Source organism: Camarhynchus parvulus, chromosome 13 (genome assembly GCF_901933205.1).
Source record: "Camarhynchus parvulus chromosome 13, STF_HiC, whole genome shotgun sequence".
In the NCBI taxonomy this organism is placed as follows: domain Eukaryota; kingdom Metazoa; phylum Chordata; class Aves; order Passeriformes; family Thraupidae; genus Camarhynchus; species Camarhynchus parvulus.
Genome location: NC_044583.1, coordinates 11,652,948 through 11,672,613, shown reverse-complemented (window position 1 = coordinate 11,672,613; position 19,666 = coordinate 11,652,948). Strand labels below are relative to the sequence as shown.

Sequence of the window (19,666 nt, the reverse complement as noted above, 5' to 3'; positions counted from 1 at the left end):
GCAAATGCAGAAGAGATTCAGCAGTGTTTGTGCCTTTTCTCCTGGAGCCATCCAGGTCTTCTACACACACAAAAAAAAAAAACAACCCAAGTCACTTGACCACAGTTTCACCCCCAAAATTGGAGATAATTTATTAAACTTTATCACTGACTGAAAAAAGTCACTAATGTCTCTTATAATAAGTTAATGTTCTTAACAGAAAAACCCCAAGCCATGATTACTGCATTTGCTCAGACTTAATACATTTACTTTAACAGTACGGTACTCAATAGGTTCCCCTTCACAGAAGGGAGTTTTCAACCACACCGCAAGCCTCAGAATCTTCCCCACTGCTCACTCAGACAACATAAACTCCCAAGATGGCAACTTTGCATTCTGGTATCCTGCTTGTCTCCTCTGTGTGTCACAGCAAACACCAAACACCTTCACCACCAGCCATGGCCAAAGGGAGCTGCAGTAGTGACAGCACAGCTTTGCACCCACAACCCAGGTGTCCCTCAGGTTGCTGCACAGGCAGCATCCTAACTCCTCTCAAGGGGCTGACAAAGCAACCTGGGCAGCAGGAGACTCCTCTAACCCCCAGAGTGCTGTGGGAACATGGGCAGGGCAGGTGTGACACCTGACAAAGTGATGGGTGCAGCTCTTCCAGCACGTGCATGACTGTGGAATACAGAACCCTGCTTGCTCTGGTGACACTGCATTCATCATTCCTCCTTGATCCCACAGACAGTGTTTGAGTGTCCCTCCCCTCTCCACAGCCACGCCCTGCACAGCACTTAAACCATCCTCCAATGCCTCGGCTGCCCTGGGGCTCAGTTCTTACCTTACCATTAAGAACACTGTCCTCTCACTGTACCTTTTGGCTTCTAAGTTATTAGTGCTCTTGTGAAGGGACAAACAATTCTAGAAACTCCCTGCAGCCAAAGCATTCACAATCCTGGACCAGGAATGCAGCCTCCAGGGAGGCTCCCCAGATACAGCATGTTAAAGCAGCACAGCTCCTCCTCCTCACGACTCCTTGCAGCCAATGCCTGTGAGAGCTCTGCAAGTTTACCAAGCAGGAGTCAGTATCCTAAATTCACCTATTCAGAATGTTTTGGGCAAAATCGTTGTAGCCATCTACTGTTTATGCCTGGTCCCACATCCCCAGCCCTGGCACCAATAAGCACAAAGAAGTCAGCAAGCGAGATTCAGAATGAAATGACCTGTGTGTGCTTGACCATGCACACTCCCTGCTACCAGCAACTCCTCTCCCCTCTCCAGCTGCAGGGAGGGCAACATCCCACAGCCCTGAACAGCAGGTCCATCACATGCCTTGGAGGCAGCTGCAGCCTTCTGCAAGGGGGTGACAGACCTATGCTCACAGCAGCTATCACGATGCTATGGAAGCACAGAGCTCTTTGGTCAGTAACAGCAGTCAAAGCCACCAGCATCACATCTCCAACCTGTGGAGGTTGATAAAATAAAATAAAAAATAAACTCTCAAGCCAGACACCTGCAAAAGCTGGCTCAGCCCACCCATCCACACGACCAGAGAGAGAAACCAACTCAGCAAGCTCCATCCTCTTCCTGCTTCCCCTCTTCATCCTCCTCCGTCTCTGTTTTGATCTGGGCCACGCCGAGCCGGTAGAGCGCGTCACGGATCACCACCTCCCCGGGCTGGCAGCTCTGCACGATCTCCTGGATCTGCCTGTTGACGATTTCCCTGCTGGTGAGGAAGTCCATGAGGCGGTTGTAGAGGTAATAGTGCGTGGGGTTCTCAAAGGTGATGGGCCGCTGGCGCACGGTGCTGGTCCTGCTGTCGCCGATGGCGGCGGCGATGGCGCCATAGGGCTCCAGCTCGCGGCACAGGGCGATGCAGCGGTGCCGGGCCGTGGCGTCCCAGGGGCTGCTCTGCTCCGCGCCCGCCTGCACGATGCGGCGCGCACAGGACTTGGTGATGGGGTGCTGCAGGGAGGGCTCAGCCACCGTCACGTCTACGCTGTAGTGCTGGTCCAGCAGCTCAGGGCAGGACACGTACTGGGGGAGACACACAGCAGGTGGAACAACAACTTCCCCACAGCTGAGAAGATAAAATTACTGGCTGGCCAAGTTCCAAACAACACTATGACCCAGGACAGATGGAGGGCTAAATGATCCAGGCTTCCCCTACATGCCACAAGGATGATATGTACACTCCTTCCTCACTTGTATGCCCTCAGATAATCCCAGGGCACCAGGAACAATCTTTCTCTCCCACTTCTCAAGGAACAGCAGTAGTCTGAAAGAAGTCAGTTGCTGTGGCAAAATAAGTGACGTGCTCCGAAGTTCATGATCTGAACTGTTACAATGCACTCCCAGCACAGCTCTTCCTATTAAGGACAATTAATCAAACACAAACCCCAGGCAACACCTAATATATTCTGCTATGTTTAGGAGCGATGCCCTGGCAAAGCTTAAATCAGGAGACATTTATCAAGTCAAATTCACTCCGGGCAGTGCTCAAGACCAGGCTGGATGGAGCTGTGAGCAACCTGGCCCAGTGGAAGGTGACCCTGCCTGTGGCAGGAGGACAAACTGGATGAGCTTTAAGGGCCCTTCCAACCTGACCAATTCTGTGATTCTATGAAATTATCTTCAGCCACAATGCAGGTTACACATGGGGGGGGTGGAAGGGGTGTTAACTTTAATCTCCCTTGCATCTTTTCCATGCTGGACTGGCACGGCAGAGACATAACTAACCGTTGGAGGTTCCATGGGGTCAGAGAAGCAGCCCTGGTTCTTCCCCCACATCTGGGAAGTCAGGCCAGGCCAGCAGAGGTCTGCACACAGTGCCACTGAAGAGGCTGAATCAACAACATACACTGGAGGCCAGTGACGTGAGGATACCAACAAGTCCACGTGATCCCGAGCATTTTCTCCTCTTACTATGTACTTGGAGCCACACACAACCTAGAACAAAGAAAGGATTGACATCAGGAGCACAATAAAATTAAAAACTTACAGAAAAAAATCTAGTCTTAAAAAAATCCAGCTTCCTTTCACTAACCAGAAAACTACTTTCTCTAGAGATACCCTGTTTCCTTCTCATACACATTCACCTTGTCATGGGGAATTTTCCAAGCCCTGAGGAACAGGTTTCATTCCCAAGGCTCAGAGAAGCCCACTCCATTGCTTCTATTCCATAAGGAAGTTCCATGCTGTTAAGTCAAATAATGAATAGCCAAGGAAGAAAAAAACCATTGTGGCTCCAGTCTTCCCTACCTGATGTGGACACACTTTGTAGATCTTCCCTCCTGTGTGATGAGTAGAAGATGGTGTAATGCTTGTTCCATTCTGAACAAACTCATAGAGAGCCAGGAGGGAGTAGCAGAGCTCATCCTAGAAAAGACAGGCCCCAGAGACAATGACTAAAATTAACAGATTCCTGCAGAGAGGGAAAAGGCAGCATGCAAGATCTCCCAAATCCTAATTTGCACTTCATCCAATAACTTCCTAATCCCACACAGCACTGTGAGGATGACAAGCAATTACACAATGCTGAGCCAGTGACAAGGTAATTACAGGCTTCCTTTCTTCTAGCCCACAAAGGTTCAATTTATTTCACCATGTGTAAATTATCCTATAACCTGCTGGCACCCATCCCTGCCCTTAGTGCAGTCAGATGAGAAATTAATTGTCTAGGATGGCAAGAGCGGATGAGGGAAAGACACTGAAGAACAGCTCCACTCCTGCAGGCTTGTCTGTGGGCAAACAAGCCATTACCTTTGTATGGGATGCCTCCCAGGGGATGCCACACTGTGTCAGAAAGCTCTGCAGCTCTTCCTCACTGTAAGAGTTTATCAGCTCAGGCCTGAAGACTTCTTCCTGAAGGAGCCTCACCAAGGCACTGCCATTACCTGCAAAGGCAGGAAACGGGTCTCAGCACTCATTCTCAGGAAGGGAACTTATCAAAATAATTTCTTAAGAAGACTACAGAAGGAGAGATTGCACAACCCACAGCCAGCAAGAGAGAGCTGTGAACAGTCCTACATACAGAGCATGTCAGAGACCGCTTGTCCTGAGCCCTTCACTGCTGAGGTCACCAGACTGAGCCCAGCATAGCTGCAGACCCCATAAACACTTATCTATCCTGTCATTTGTAACCTTTAAATGACTGATGTGAGGACAACCAAGTGAAGAAGAGCAGAGATATATGTCACTGCAGCCTTTGGGCTGAACAGCTCCAGGCTCAGCCTTCACATCTGCCTGGCTCTTTCTCTGGGACTCCACTTCCACAAAAGCCCACACAGCTCTTCTGCAGCCCAACTCTGAAGCAGCTGCAGCCCTGTCTGCAAAGCCAACTCACACACTTGCTAAGCTTGCAAAGCCAGTTTTCCTTCCTATACACAACACCTAAATTCTTAAGGGAATCAGGTGCTAACTGATCTTAGCTCTTGGATCTGAGATTATTCCCCTCACTGTTTCTTGTTCCATGCAGTCAATATGCAGTGGATGTACTGAATGTTGACAACTCTGATCAAGACTAGCACAACACTCCCCTAGTTTTTTCTCAAGTTCTGTAAAAACTTAATCAGCCTTTATCAAGATTGTAACACTGAGATACCAAGCACTACCAGTAACTTCCACACTCCAAGCATCAGTCTAACATGAAACAAACACTGACTGGCATTCAAGGTGTGCATGCATCCCTCTGCAATCAGACTATCTCACCTGGGGTGCAATACTCTCATGTCCCCCATGCCTCAAATGCACCAGAGCCCACCAGTGCATCCAAACTTCACAGAAAAACCAAGCCTCAAGTAACAAAGTAGTCTGAGAACAGCTGGAATCACCTCAATGTTCCTGTCTTTTCTCAGCACACATGACTTTTAAAGTGTCATGCAATCAGCTATTCTTAATGTTAAACATCACCAAGACTGAAGTCACCAACACATCAAGCACTCCCTTAATAGGCACAACCTGAGCCATTACCTGGCACTGGCTGTGCATGCAGGTTCTTGTCCTTCTCTGTATTGATCACCACTGCTCCTCTCATCAGTGGAGGGAAGAAAGGAGCAACAATAGAGGCATCAAACTTTGTGATGGGGATGCTAGAAGGAAAAGCCACCTGCTCAATCACCTCTGTCTCCATCGTGGACCAAAAGTCTTCCACATTCACTTCGCTTGATGGCAAGTATTCTGGCCAAGTAAACTACAGAGAGAAAGAAAGAGTGGTCAAATACAAAAAGCACAGTTCATTTGACAGTTCTGTGTCAGTCACTCACAGCATGAGGACTATCCAGGAGAGCGCTTAGCTCAAATAAAACAAGATTATTTCAGTCTCCTAAAGCTTCCCACAACCACTTTGCCTCACGTAAGACTCAAAATTTACATATCTGACATAAAATCCAGACATGCTACATTCTCCTACTAAGGCTTTTTTCCCCATTAGAGAAGACAACACCTCAGGAAAACTTGAGGAAAAAAGGAATGTGTTCATGTCAAAGGAAGAAGACCAAATTTAACAACTTCCGTCCGAAGTTCCTACTGCCCAAGGCTGCTGGACAAAAGCTGTGGTCCAGGGACAAAGGATCTCATTTTCCCTGAACTACACATCAACACCTCTAAGAGGAAGCACAGGCATTGCTGCTCCAGCCACATCCTCTTGTCAGGCATCAGCAGAAAACCACTCACAAAGGTCTCATGTATTTATTGTGCATCATGAAGACCAGAGTCAGCAAAAAATCATTATGATCTGCTTTGAACACAAACAGGATGTGAGCTGTGGGAAAAACGTACCTCTATATTTTTCAGTGCTAGGACATTTTCCGTATTCCTCTGGGCTATTTCCACCTTGGGGGTTATGCCACAGATTCCACAGATCATATCATTGTAATCCCGGACTGTCAGGCATTCAAAAGCCCAGTAGCCATTGCACAGCAGCTCCTGAAGCTGAGCCTGCTCATCAGGGCTCAGGTTTTTGTCTGAAAAGAGAACATGCCACTGTTACAGTTTTCACATCCTGAAGCCACTGCAGAGGTAGTAGGGCTTTCCTACACAGGATAAAACCAAACCTGCCTTCCAGAGAATTGTTACAAAGAACTGGTCATAGAGGTACTGTTTGGTTCAGGAAGTGATTTAATAGAAACATACCACACTAAAATAGGTGAGGTTTGCCTTTTTATAACCTAACAACCACCCTCAGGTCACAGTTTGGTATGTTATGGTAAAAAGCAAGAAGGAAAACTCACCAGTCTGCTCCTGAACAGAGTCAAGGATATTGCCAACAGCCACTCTGGGATCCTCTCCAAGTTTAATGTGGTTTCGGATTGCAAACAGAAGATCCAAGCTCACTAACAATTTGTTACCCACATTGAAAAGGCCTGCAGTTAAAACAAGACAGTTATTGTCTGTAGGGTTCCAGATCTTCCTCACAAAGAAATTTATTCCTTACTGATACACAACACACAAGTACAGTTTAGAGGATAATGGAAACACAAACAGTGCTCCTGCACCTCTGAAATGCAGAGTTCCCTGCTGAAACATCAGCTCCTTTCAGAGCTGTCTGTTGATTTAAAAAGCTATAAGGAACAGCTGTCAATCCATCTCACTGGCCAATGCCATCAAACAACACTCTCCAGAGATGTCTCCGACTATGATCTCAGGGGCTGCCTTGCAGAACTCAACATTTACAGAGACCTACGCCAGTGAACCAAGGCAAGGTCTTCCTCACCAGAATATTCATGTGCTTTCACTCACAAATACAGATTTACTTGCAGAATAAGCAGAAGCAATTAAAAAATAAATCAGATTTAGTACGCTGGGGAAGGGAACAAGCTTTTCTGTGCCTGGACAATGCCCTGATACAATCCCAAGGCTTCCAAAGGGTTCAGACTGTAGTTATGCTGTATGCTCACATTTCTCCTACCTGTGTAAATGTCAGTGAAGCTATGGAGGGCCAGACACTGCAGGTTCAAGCACATTTTGACCTGAGCTGTAACCACCTGTAATCTATTGGCTGTCAGCAGCCAGCACTCCTGAGGACCAGCAAGGGAACTGCAACACACAACAAAAAAACCACTTGGAGTGAAGCCAATGGGTTCTTTAGTCCAACCCTGCAGTAACTTCAGACATTCTAGTTGACATGAGTTCATTATTTTGTAAATCCAAGCCAGCTTACCACATCATATCACACCAGAAAAAGTTACATTTTAAAACAGATTTCCCAGGCAGAGGCAGGTCACTGCTCACATTCTTTTGAACAGCACTAGAGCATCCCTTCAGCTCCATACACTGAGTACCTACTATTGCAGAGGTGGAGAAAATCCATGGCCCCAGCTGCCCTGGGAGAAGTGGCTGTACCACTGCTGTGGTGATCAGTAACACATTCCACAGCCAGCCTGTCCTGCACACAGAGATTCAGAAAGGTCTGCTCCTCTACAGTGTAACTGACAAGGGGGAAGTTCAGACAGGAGAGTGCCAGTGGCTGAAATACTGCTGTCCACCGGACAAAACAGGAATCAAAGCCAAAGTCTGCTCCTTCCCACTGGCAGGGCTTCAATTAGAGCCTGTGCAGGCACATGGGAGAGTCCCACATGCAGAGCACTGCAAAGCAGCCAGGCACAGACAAGGATTTATAGTGCACAGGTTGGTAAGACCCATGGTGAGGGACAGGGTGTGAGACTGCTCTGTTCTGAAAAAAATACAGAACATAAAAAGCAACTCTTCTGGAAAGATCTCAATTAGTGCTAGCCTGACCAAAGCAAATATCCATCCTTCATATCAATAATTTTTTTTTAAGAAAGACACAACATTAAACTCCCTGACATTGTGCTGTAGGAAAAATCTTAGATCATATTTTCAGAAACAGGAGAATGTCTGGCAGACTCAGGGAAGAGATATCAACAGGCTTTCATACAAATCTAGCTTATTTACTAAAAATTTCTTGAAGTCCTTCAGGTTTCAATTTGGATATTTGCTCCAAAAAAGCATTCACTCAAGCACACACTAAGAAATGAAAGGAATGAAAATATCATAAGCAAAAAGACCCACACAGGAAATACTCAGACCAGGGAGAGAGAGAAAAGGGAAATCACACAATGCACATCTGTAAACACACAAGTTTTCCTCTCTTAGCCTCAAAGCATCAGAATGGAAAACAAAGAGGGGATGACTAATGAAAAGACTCTGTTTCAATAAGAAAAAAGTTACATCTGGACTTTGCAGTCACTCTTTGATCCTGCCAAACCCTTTCCAACACATCTAGCTTACTCAGTGTCACTTTCACCAGCTTCACTACCAGGGGCCAAAGCAAATATTATTTCAGGCAGACTCAGAACAAAGAAAATCAGCATGAGTTTGAAAGAGTCAAAATGCAAAGCAGAATCTTACTTGTGTCCCCCTTTGAACAAGGGGCTGTTACAGAGGAGGCACTGCACACATGGAGACTCGTAGTAGTTGGACCAGGAGGTCTGCTCGATGGTCACAGTCTCCTCACTCACGTTGGACAGGATGAGCCTGGAGCTGTTGAGCTCGTGGATGAGGGTGAAGATCTCTGCCAGCTCGGACTCGTTCTCGGGGATCTGCATCACCTTGCGCAGCAGCTGCAGCGTGGACTGACGCTGGGTTTCCTTCTGCGACGGCGTCAGGGGCTCGCTGGTGTTCAGCACGCCCGGCTGACCTGCACTGACCTCCTAGGAAGCAACACAGCCCAACAGGCAAGCATGGGGATGAAATATTAAGCCCAAAGAAGTCATAAAAGGCAGCAGAAACACAGCAGCCTTTGCACTCAGTAAACCCGACTTCTACTCTACTGCTGAATCATTGACTCCACTTCAAGCTCAAATTACTTTAACAAAAATAGTTTATTACAGCCCAACTCCTGCACTGCCAAACCATCACAGATTGGCCATTAAACTGTTAAGTGAAGGGATTGGGGATCCAGAGGGTGAGGATAGCCACCAACAGGTACACAAACACTTCAATAACCCTCATCACTTGAACCCCCAGTTATCACTGTCTTTCTCCACAGGTTATCAGGCACAGGCTCAGGGCAGCCTGCCCAGCTCTCCAGAAGCTGGAGGAACCAAGTGCTAACAGAGAACTGGGGGCTGTGATACACAGAACACACTAATCAGTAACAATTTATCAGCTAAAGTCTACCTTCTCCAACACATACCATCACAACGAAATGCACAAACACAGGAGAAGCAAACTCCAGGTTGTGCCAGGAGAACAAAGAGAACTCAAACAGGCTGGTCTGTTTAATCCCTGAAACTCTTCTGTCAACATTTCAACCTGGTTTTCTGACTAGTCCAGCAATGAGATAAATGATCAGTCAAAAGCCCAGAGACAACAATGAACTGTGTGACAGGAATGTTAAACAGATCTACAACCAGAAAAAAAGAAAAAACCTAAACGAGGAAGAGACAAGCCACATGCCTCTCAGAATGGAAGCTGAGCTAAGCACACTGCTGTTCCTTACACAGCTGTTTGTGTGAGTTTCACACAGGCCATCTCTGTTTGTTTGCATCTTTAAAGCAAAAACAAAACCACTAAACAAAGTTATGTTCTTCAAAATAAAAAAAGGGCAAGTGGATGAGTCATTACTACACAGACTAAAATTCTGTCTATTTGCTGAGTAGGCATTTCAGCTAAGAGCAGGAAAGCTCCTTTTTTTCATTTATTGTTTTAAGAACATGACAATTCAGTGTGAGAAAAGCTAACCTCCGAGGCTGCAAAGGCAAAAAAAACCCCCAGAATTAATTGCATCCACATAGAACAGCAGACAACTGAAAACATATTTATACATCAGAAAAAAACCCCTACATCCAGAAATAAATTCAGGTTGGAAGTAAAATTGCTCTACAAACCCTTAAAAACAGGAAGCTCTAATACAAGATGTACTAACTTAACTGACACCAGCCCCAAACTGCTCACAAAGCAGAGCATACTTGGGAGTTTCTGGATGAAGTCTGAAGTTCAACAAAGCTGACACAGCAATGTGGTGACTTCAGGGTCGATTTTCCCAGCATGTACTGACACAACAGAAGGATTTTTAAGTCGAGGAGACACCCAGTGGTAGCACTGGGTGTGCTCAGACTCTCTCAGCCTAAAGCACCACTGCTACAGGAATTCAACAAACATCATCACAGATATTTTAAATAGGAACCATTCTGTCAGAAAAGTTTATCATAATGAAAAAAAAAAAAAAAAGCCCAAACCATGTTTCCATAGGGACTTGCAAACGAAACTTCTCTGCCCAGCTCACAACAGAGATGTGATAAAACAAGCCAGCTTGAACCTTACCAGGGATTTTGCTGTTTTCTCAGTCCTGTCTTTGGCAAGGTTGTATCCACAGCTTGGGCAGATGCGTGGCTTGTGCCTGTTTGTATACACATAACTGCACGAGGGGTTCTTGCATTTCCCTCTGCCACGTGACGTTGCTAATCCCAAATCCTGAATAACACAAAAGAGATGTTTGCTGACCTTGACTTTTAATAGTTGGGCTCCATGATCTTAAAGGTCTTTTCCAACCTGAATGACTCTATGATTCTAAGCCAACAAGATTCTAAAAAAGATTACTCTATGTTTTACCTCCGCTTTATAACATCTTGTTTAAACATCAATAGCAAGCCCTGTCACTTTGCACAGAATCCTGTAAGTAGCATTTAAATATTCTGGGGACAGTTCTCCAGACCAGAAGCACATTAAATTCATTCAGAAACCCCTGATCCTCCCTGCTGAACTCAAGGAGGGCATGGGGATTCTGCATGGGGACATGAGTTAAAATCCATCTCTTAACAAGGCCCTGCACAGTCATCCTGGACTAGGTCTAGAGATGACATAAAGCACAAATTATTTCATGTTAAAACTGAAATGTATTTGTGCCAGTCAGTAAACAGAAGTCCCATATCATTCTCACTCCAGAGAGAACACTCCCTGTGGCAGAAGCGAAATAGTTTTTCACACTATTTGAAAAATTCTCACCAAAGTTACGGTGCAACTGTACTTGTAGGAAGGGAATATGTCTGGTTTGACCTCCACAACTTTAACCTGAGATGCCGTGCTTGTCACAGAACTGTGGAGCTAGAGATTGAAAGCAGAAAAAACAACACCCATCAGACACCTATTACTAAATACATGCACCAATATCAATATCTATTAGCATTACTGCCCCTAAGAGATTGATTAATGTTCATTTAATATCCCAAATACCATTAGACACTATTTTTCATGCAAAGGCATTACAACTCACAGATTCATTTCAGCACCTTGGCAAACTGAGTCATATTTTACAGGTGAAAAGCTCAGTATTCAACATTGCATGTCAGATTATCAAAGCACCAGCAGATCCTTAAAGCATCTTCTGGAAGTAGCTGGGAGGTTCCCAAAGTAACCAAGAGCAGGATTGCCCAACAGCATCTTTCAGCTCAGTTCCCACACAGCCACCAGTCAGTCATTCTGCTATCCAGCCATATCATAAAAACAGCCACTCACAGATCTCATCATCATAAGGCAGCTACATTTTTTGTTCTATTTCTCACTCAGGTCATATCACTCACCTGGGAGAAAAAAGAAAAAAACAACAAACCAAAACCACAAACAAAACCCTCCCCACAAAAAATTCAGGAAAACAGTTTGCATTTGAAGAACAACCTTTTGCTCCTCAGCAGCTGGTGGCTGCAGAACTGACTGGCCCAACTGTTTCAGTGTACTGGGCTTCAAGCCTGATGTTCTCACAGGGGAATGCTTGTCTAGAAGGAGGAAAGAGATGCATCAGGTTAAATGTGAGAAAACAGGTTCTGTTTCTTTCTGACATCTTTGTTAAATGCCACTATAATCACGTGAGATCTTTCCTCTGAGCTTGAAATAAACCCAAGCAGGTGTTTCATGGCCCATTTACTCCACTCAGGCAGAGACAAACTGGTTTTTTCCTAGCATTAGTAACCACCTCCCCTGAAACCTATCTTATTATTGGCAGACACCACTTCAGCAAGGTGAGGAAAGATAACAGCTCCCAAAGCACACAGAGATGCTGCTTTTACCAGTACTTGCAAAGGCCTGCCTGCTGCTCAGCTGCTCTGTGCTGGCTTCTCTCCCCACAATGGCTGGAGCAGGCAGAATGGCTCGCATGGGTCTGGCTGCAGCCAGCAAGGAGGGCTTGGGTCTTGGTTTGCTCTTTGCTTCTTGTCCCTTGTGTGTAGCAGCTGTTGCATCAGTTCTGAAAAACAAGAGCTATAAGTGGAAAAACATTCCATCTATTTCCCCTCAGCTTCAGTTTTCCTCTTTTCCCTGAATTGTGCTTTGTTAGCACACTAACCACAGCTATTGCAATAGAGAGACAGTGCTAAGGCTGCATCTGCTCTGTGATTACAATCTGTCACTTAAAGAAAAATATTAGTTCTGATGGACAAAGACTCAAAGGAACAATCCTGAACTGGCACAAAACAAACAGCAAACACAGTAAGTCTTACAGGAAGCACTGCCAACAGCCTTCAACTTCTTGGACTAGTACCATGAGCACACAATAGACATCATATGCTTCCATAACACATGGAGAACTGACTCACCCCACCACTGGCTTTTTCACAGAGGCATTTGGACTCAACACCTCAGAAGATGTGGACATCCCCAGCCCAACCCTTCCTTTCTCTGCCTGCTCTGAAGAGGCGTCCGCTTGCCGCTGGGCACTCCTCCTGTCTTCAGCAAGCACATTATTTGGGAGAAAGTGGCCCTCAGAGATGATCACTTCCTCCCACTCCATGTCAGGCATCTGCCCTCCACCAGGCACAGCACTCAGCAGCTGGCTGACAGCTTCGGAGCTCTCCAAGGCAGACTTGGAGGAACTCTCACTGGCGGCCGTGGGCTCTGCGAGGGCTGACTGCTGACCTCTTTTAGCTGCTGGAGTTTTAAGAGAGGTGCCTGAATTTGGCTCAGATTTGATTTTTGGTTGCTTTTCCTGGAAACAAGGAGAGAGTCACATTTCAGAGCTTTCAGTTTTCACAGATAAGCAAGTCCCCTGAACATATGCCATGTTTCCTGTGGCCTATTTAATGTTGGATCAAAACAGCAGAATTCTAAGTGTTTAAGCAGTGAATTGTATGGGAGTAGACAGACAGCATCTCCTACAACAGCAAAGGCCCTGCTGACATTGTATCTGGCCCCTTGGCTCTTCATGTATTATTTTTAGACGCTGTTTACTTTGAAGAATCAATCTTTCTTAAACTCCCTTAAATATCACCATTAGCATCAACACCACAAAGTCACCCACCACCCTCTGCAGCAAGGGCCCACCTCCTACGCTCCTCTTTCATGGTTTCAGCTCTCTGATGCTGTGTGTTCTTCCACATTATTGAGCAATCAAAGAGAGTTAAGACAGAGAATTTGCATCTTTTGGATACATGCTTTCAGAAAAATAAGCAAGTGAGCCAACCAGAAAACAGGATTACTTAGGAAGATTTTCTGACTTTAAAAAAAATGTTAGTTCCAAGACTAAGGCTACAAAAATCATTGCACTGGAATCAACAAAGGTCAACAAAGGTACAATGAACACTGAACTGGAATATGGAAAAATATATCAGAAATGGAATCCAGCAGACCAGAGTGAGTCTGAAAGACAAAAAGGAAAGCTCCCTCTAAAACCTTTCAGTTCTAATCAGGGTGGGACTGAACAGCAGCAGACGTGCCATGCTCAGGCAGAATCCAGAAATACTCTTTGCATTCAGCCATCTCTCTACCTCAGCAAATTTACCAAAGAAAAGTGAAGATGTCACCATCACTATTTGTACCCTACCACACAGGAAGCTCAGACTTCAGCTCAGACACCACAGAGTCTGCAGGCTGCCCAAAAGAGTTCTCATCCCTGAATGTTTAATGGATCCAGACATAAAACAAGGAGGTTAAGAACAAATCCACATAAAGCCACTGAGTGTCAATGCCAATTTTCACACTGAGAACATCCTTTTAATTGTGCCTGAGAAGTCTTGCTTCAGACAGAAATGCACATCTGTTCAGAGCTCACTAATTACCAGGATAGTGCCAAGGTTTAAGGATCAAGTGTGTTTTTCTGTACACAGCTAGCAGAGATGCCAATAACTTAAGCAGAGTAGGCATCATGTGGAGAAAGACTTTTCCACTCAGACAAGCTTCACAACTCTACCAACACCTGGAAACTTCCTTCCAGTCAGTGGTCAGAACATCATGATCAGACACATGGCCATGAGACAACAATACCCAACAGCACTTCAGCCTCCACTAGATCAACTTTATTAACAAGCTCCTAAAGGATCATACACCTCCTATAGCTGAGAGTAGTTCCTCCTCTCTGTTAAAAAAACAATGCTGAAAGACCACAGAAAACTAAATTTGTGGGAAAACTTCAAATGCTGATATTAATTAACACAAAACAACTTCCCAAGCTTAGCTGGGGCTGTAGCAGGAGGAACAGGCAATGCCTTCCAGTCACAGGAGCTGTGCAGGCACAGGGCCAGAAGCTTGTGTATCCTCTCAATGAGAGATATTTTAGCAAATGCAGCCCCATCTATTCTAACAGATATGAGCAGCATCTTTACCCAAGCTGTGGTGATTTCAGGTCTCACCTTGGTCAAGTGTCCTCTGCAACAGTGACTTGCTCCAGCACATGCACTGGAACAAGAGTGCAGGGGTCATTTCCAGTGTATCTGACCTCCTGTGCTAGATCTACAGGTCTAGAAGTACCACAGGCATTCACAAAACAAGGACTTTTTGTCTCAAAGTCAGGAAAGGAAAGACAAATTTACCTTTGGAATCCATTTCCCTCCCAGGAAGTTCCCACACGTTGGGCATTTTGGTGGCTTATGCCTGGTGACATAAGTGAAGGAACAGCCAGGATTGGTGCAATTTCCATGTCCCCTGCGAGTATAGGTGGTTGTCTGAAACAAGAATTGTCAAGAATTTGTCTACAGACCTGAAAACCACAAAGCTGTGCTGATCACTACTTTTTCCTCATAAGCACCTTAGAAATGCTATTTGGCAAATCACCAGCATTCCACTATTATTCATTTTACTGAACAAACACCACACAGCTGGGTCAGCACCAGGTGAGTCAGCACCATAACTACTGCAAGTCTAAATGCTCAGTCTACACAATGGCCTCTGGTATTACCTGAATTTAGATCAACCTGCACAGATGAACAATGCACATAACCTCCTGGAGAAACTAATCTTGCAGTTACAGTGATGTGAAAGTTCTTTTTGAACAGGAAAAAGTCATAGTAAAATGGCATTAAAATGCTTCTAACAGCAATCCACAGTAAGAGAAGATGTGATTAACACTCATGACAACACAACAAAAAGACCTGAAGAGAAACACTCGTGATGCAAAGGCAGTTTTGTCAGTAACTTGTTGCTGTATGGGATGGTCAAGTGCTCCCTGGTCCTTCACTGTAACTTGCTATGAACTACTGAAACACGAGCAGCAACACCAGGCACTATTTATACAAACAACTAAAGTAGGACATGTCATCTGTGCCAGGACAACTGCAGCAACACACTTGAGTTTTTGTCAGCGCAGCACTTCCAATATCCTGCTCCCAACACTCCCGAGGGAGCTGTTGTACTGTAGCTCCCTAACTAGGTACAGATTTTTTCTAGAACTGCAAGTGCTGCTGTCAAGGAAATGAGTCAATTTTAACCAGATCCTTCTCAGGCACAAAAACCTGAGGTATTTCCATTCTCCCCAGGACAACTGGAAGAGCATCACACTATGCACCACTATAAATATCTGCAGTGTTCCACCAGCTGGAAGCATAGAGAACCTGGAAAAAAGGATTTGATGCTAGCTTACATAACAGAAGGAGCTGCAGTACTGACTCTACAATGAACTCCCAAAATGGCAACAAAAACACAGGTGGCTAGAGTGGTTAGATCAGTGAAATAATACTATTTTTCCTCATGCAACAGGCCACACAGCCTTTAATACGGCTTCTCAAAACCTCAGGTCATTGCTCGCCTCCTTTGGAGTTCATGTTTTCCTGCCATAAGAGCAGATCCCTGCCCTCAAAGGGATGGACACTGCTTTTTATGAAGAGAAATATGCATCCAACTAGTGGATGTAGATGGCTACACAGGAACTGCTGTTGGCCAGATGTGTTGTGATAGCTTTATCTACTCCACCTGTTTCCAAGAATTCCCTGAGGAAGAAGGCAGAAGAAATAGGCCCTGTAAGACACTGTAGAAGTCAGAGACCCTCTTAGCCTATGCACGACATAAGACAAGGGACAAGAAATACATCAAGCAATACAGCAACTCCAAATTGGATTACCTTTAAAAACTGAACCATGAGCAAATCCCTCCCTCTAACACTTTAAGACAAATCTATGACAATATACATCCAAATTTTAACATACCATACAAGACTCTGAATTTCTTACCAATTTAATTGATGCTGGGTTCTCCACAACAGAGTGAGCTGGCAAAGGTAACATGATAAACTGTGTTGCAAGTGTGGAGGAGCTACTCTCTTCAGTATCCTAAAATGAAATCAAAGGGAAAATACATGCAGAAAACAAGACAGGGTGACCCATATCCCTCCCTCTCATGAACATTAATGTGTCTTAAGGAATGATGAGACCAGAATACAGGATAGAGCAGCAATCATTTCAAAAGCAACGGCCTTACCAGATGTACTCTGGAAATTACCAAACTCCTCAAACAAAACAGAGGATCCAACTCTTCACAGACTAAAGTTTCTTGACTGATCCCTAAAACTTCAGCTTAAAAGGACTCCCCTTCTACCTCTCTACAATCAGGAAAACAGCTATCAGGAGCACAGCAGTAGCATTTTTTCTTGCCAAAATCTTGGGAGTGCAACTGCAGAACCCAATTACTGGCACTGCAATACCTCAAATATTGTTATAACAATTAAAAGAACTCAGTCATGTTAAGACCATTGATATCACCACAGGGCTGAGTCAATCTGCAAGCAGAGACAACTCAGTCAAGGAGTCACTTTTGTATCATTGATTACAAAAGTTTCTGTTTCTCTCAGCACAGAGCGTCAGCAAGTTGGGCAATCAGAGGATCTCATGCATGCACTGAGGATCTCAAGTAAAATGGAGGAAACAGCACTCAGATGTTTCAGGTGAGATCTGGCAGGAGCCTGAGTGTCACTGGACAAACTTACCCTCCCAGTGACCACGGTCACCACAGACACCCCATCGGGCACCTGGGGACGGGCCACAGCGATGCCCCCGTTGGAGATGTCTGTGGAGCTGCTCACCAGGGTCTCCTCAATAACCACTCGGGCTGCCTGGTACGGCTGTCCTTCTATCTCCAAAGAAGCCTCATCCAAGAGAATCTCTCCAGCCACTTTCTCTGTCACAGGCCCAACATAGTGAGAGAGAACCTCTGAGGTAACAGCTTCTTCTGCAGCCTCGGGCTGGGCAAAGGCTGCCGTGTCCTCTGCCAGCCCCTCGATGGCGATGCAGGGCTCCGAGACGCCAGCCTGGCCCGAGTCCACGGAAAGGATGCTCTGCACGGTGTCACGGGGCACACTGGTGACTTTCCTGGGAGCTGCCAAGCCTTCAGATGCTGCTGGGCTCTGTGTCACACACAGCTCCAGAGACTGCCTGCTCCTGTCCTCCTGAAGAGTGGTTTTGGGAATAATTATGTAATCGGAGCGAGGAAGAATCTTGCGGAAGCCTGGAATGTCAGGGACTACTGCAGTTCGAGTGGATGCCTTGGAGTTCTGTGGGCAAAACCAGAGGATGGAATAAATGAAGATGAGAAAAGGAAGAGATTCAATTCTCAATCCTGCTACTTTAGTGCCTAGGGTTCAAATGGTTTCCTGTAGTTTGCTGGGAATTTCTCCACATGACAGAGCCTGCAGAATCCTGCTCAGTCCTGGTTTTATCATGCACCTTACCAACACTCACCCTGATGAAGGACACAAAAAAACCTGCCATGAGCAGGTACCAGACATATGCATCCTGGATTGCAAACCATCCTCCCTCAACTGAACAGAAGGTAAAGGCAAAAGGCAGTGGCCTCACACCACTTCCTAAAGACTGCCCTGAGCAAGGACACAAACTGGAATCTGCACTTAAATGACTCCCACACAGGCCTATGTAAGCTGGGAACTGCCTCTCTCCTCAGCAGCCAAAGAACTTCCAGAAAGACAACTCACCGGGTCCAGTCCCTCTTTCTCTAGCTTGGCTTTCTCCAAGTAGTAGCTCTTTTCAGCCACACTGAGCAACCTCCAGCTCTCACTGATCTTTTTGTTGATTTCAGATTGAGGGAGGTGTGGAAGCTCTTGTTGTACTTTCAAGTAAATATCATAATAGTAGAGAAGGTAAGCAGATCTGAAACACAAGCAGAAACTGAAATATTAAGGTAGTTCTATATAAATTCCTTGGGGAAAAAGAAATCCACAAGGTTTAGCTTTGTCTCAAGGTCATGTGACAAGCAAGTTACATTTAATTTTATTTGCAAATGCATTTTTTAACCAAGTGAAAACTCTCTCTCCGAGGAGAACCTCAGAAGAAAAATAGAGAGCCTCTGAGGGACAGCCTAAGGCAAATTATTCTGGGGTAAACAAACTCTAAACTGAGCAACAGTGGCACCTGTAAAGAATGTCTGAGCAAGCCTAAAGTGTCAGGCTGATGTTTCATATACAATGCTTTACACTATGAAGTGCTCCAAGTCCACTCCTGTCAGAAACAAGGAAAACTGCTCCCACACCCTCCAAAGGAACTAAATGAAGGCAGAAAGAACTTACCGAGGCTTCTTGGCTCTTTCTCCATGATCACCAGTACTTTTATGTTTCTTCTTCTTCTTGGATGGCACCGGAGAGGTGTAAGTGTAAGTGCTCTCTATCTCCTCCATCACCACCGTGACCTCAGCACCATCATAGGGAGCCTCCATGGCTAAAACACACGTTCTGTGTTATGCTCTGCCCAAGTTATACAAGGTTTCTCTCAACAAACAGCACTTTTAATCACTTTAGTAAACTGACAGCCTGCTGGCATCTAAGTCTGACTCTAATTAAATGAAGATAACCATGTGTTCTGTATTTATCTACTTTTAGAAGGAAACTTTTATTTCTACACCCTCAATACCATCAGTTCAGCACAGATACATTCATCTGCATTTCCACAGCTGCAACTGCACGGGGAACTCTCAGGTCAGTTTGGTGACCCAGGGGGAGCCGCAGAGTCCGCCAAGAGCAGCCTGGCGACAAGGTGTCACACCAGGGCCAGGCTGCAGAGGCACGGCCGGAGGCTGAGGGAGCCCCACAACCCTCACCCACCGCCAGCTCCCCGGGCTCCCCGCTTGACAGCGGTGACGGACGGCTCTGCGAGGCGGGGAGCACCCAGGCGATAAAGGCAGCAGCACCTACGGCAGCACAGCCCCGGCACGACCCGCACCTCCGTCCCCCGGTGATGCCGGGCGAGCCTCGGGCCGGCACCCCCAGCCCCGTCTCCTCCGCACCGCCCGGGGCCAAGCGGAGCGGCGCGGCTCCCTCGGGCCCTGCTGAACCTTTCCGCGGTGCCCTCCCAGGTGTCCCCACTCACCGGACAGCTCCGCGGCCGCGCGGGCAGACAGGTGGCGAGCTGTGGTCACGTTCCCGCCGGGGCGCGGCGGCGTGGAGGAGGCAGCGCCGGGGCCAGGGGCCGGCCGCGCAGGGGGGAGCGTGCGTGCGGGCGGTGCGGGGCGGGCGGGCTGT

The 19,666-nt window shown here is 46.1% G+C and overlaps 1 protein-coding gene across 2 annotated transcripts; it reads right to left on the bottom strand.

The window, feature by feature from the left end:
- Nucleotides 1-100: 100 nt before the first annotated feature.
- On the bottom strand, nucleotides 101-19,639 carry HMGXB3 (HMG-box containing 3). 2 transcript variants are annotated; one of them, XM_030957638.1, is made up of 20 exons: nucleotides 19,515-19,639; nucleotides 18,719-18,866; nucleotides 18,128-18,302; nucleotides 17,126-17,689; nucleotides 16,374-16,472; nucleotides 14,742-14,873; nucleotides 12,534-12,922; nucleotides 12,009-12,184; nucleotides 11,620-11,717; nucleotides 10,951-11,049; nucleotides 10,270-10,419; nucleotides 8,353-8,654; nucleotides 6,890-7,017; nucleotides 6,213-6,344; nucleotides 5,761-5,945; nucleotides 4,954-5,173; nucleotides 3,745-3,878; nucleotides 3,244-3,360; nucleotides 2,722-2,931; nucleotides 101-2,019 (listed from the first exon to the last, which is right to left on the bottom strand). In XM_030957638.1, the coding sequence occupies exons 2-20, from the start codon at nucleotides 18,862-18,864 to the stop codon at nucleotides 1,549-1,551; spliced, it is 3,927 nt and encodes a 1,308-aa protein (XP_030813498.1). In that variant the 5' UTR covers nucleotides 18,865-18,866; nucleotides 19,515-19,639; the 3' UTR covers nucleotides 101-1,548. The 2 variants fall into 2 exon arrangements, with proteins under 2 accessions (XP_030813498.1, XP_030813499.1); XM_030957639.1 differs by having other exon boundaries at nucleotides 18,719-18,892; nucleotides 19,515-19,618.
- Nucleotides 19,640-19,666: the final 27 nt, after the last annotated feature.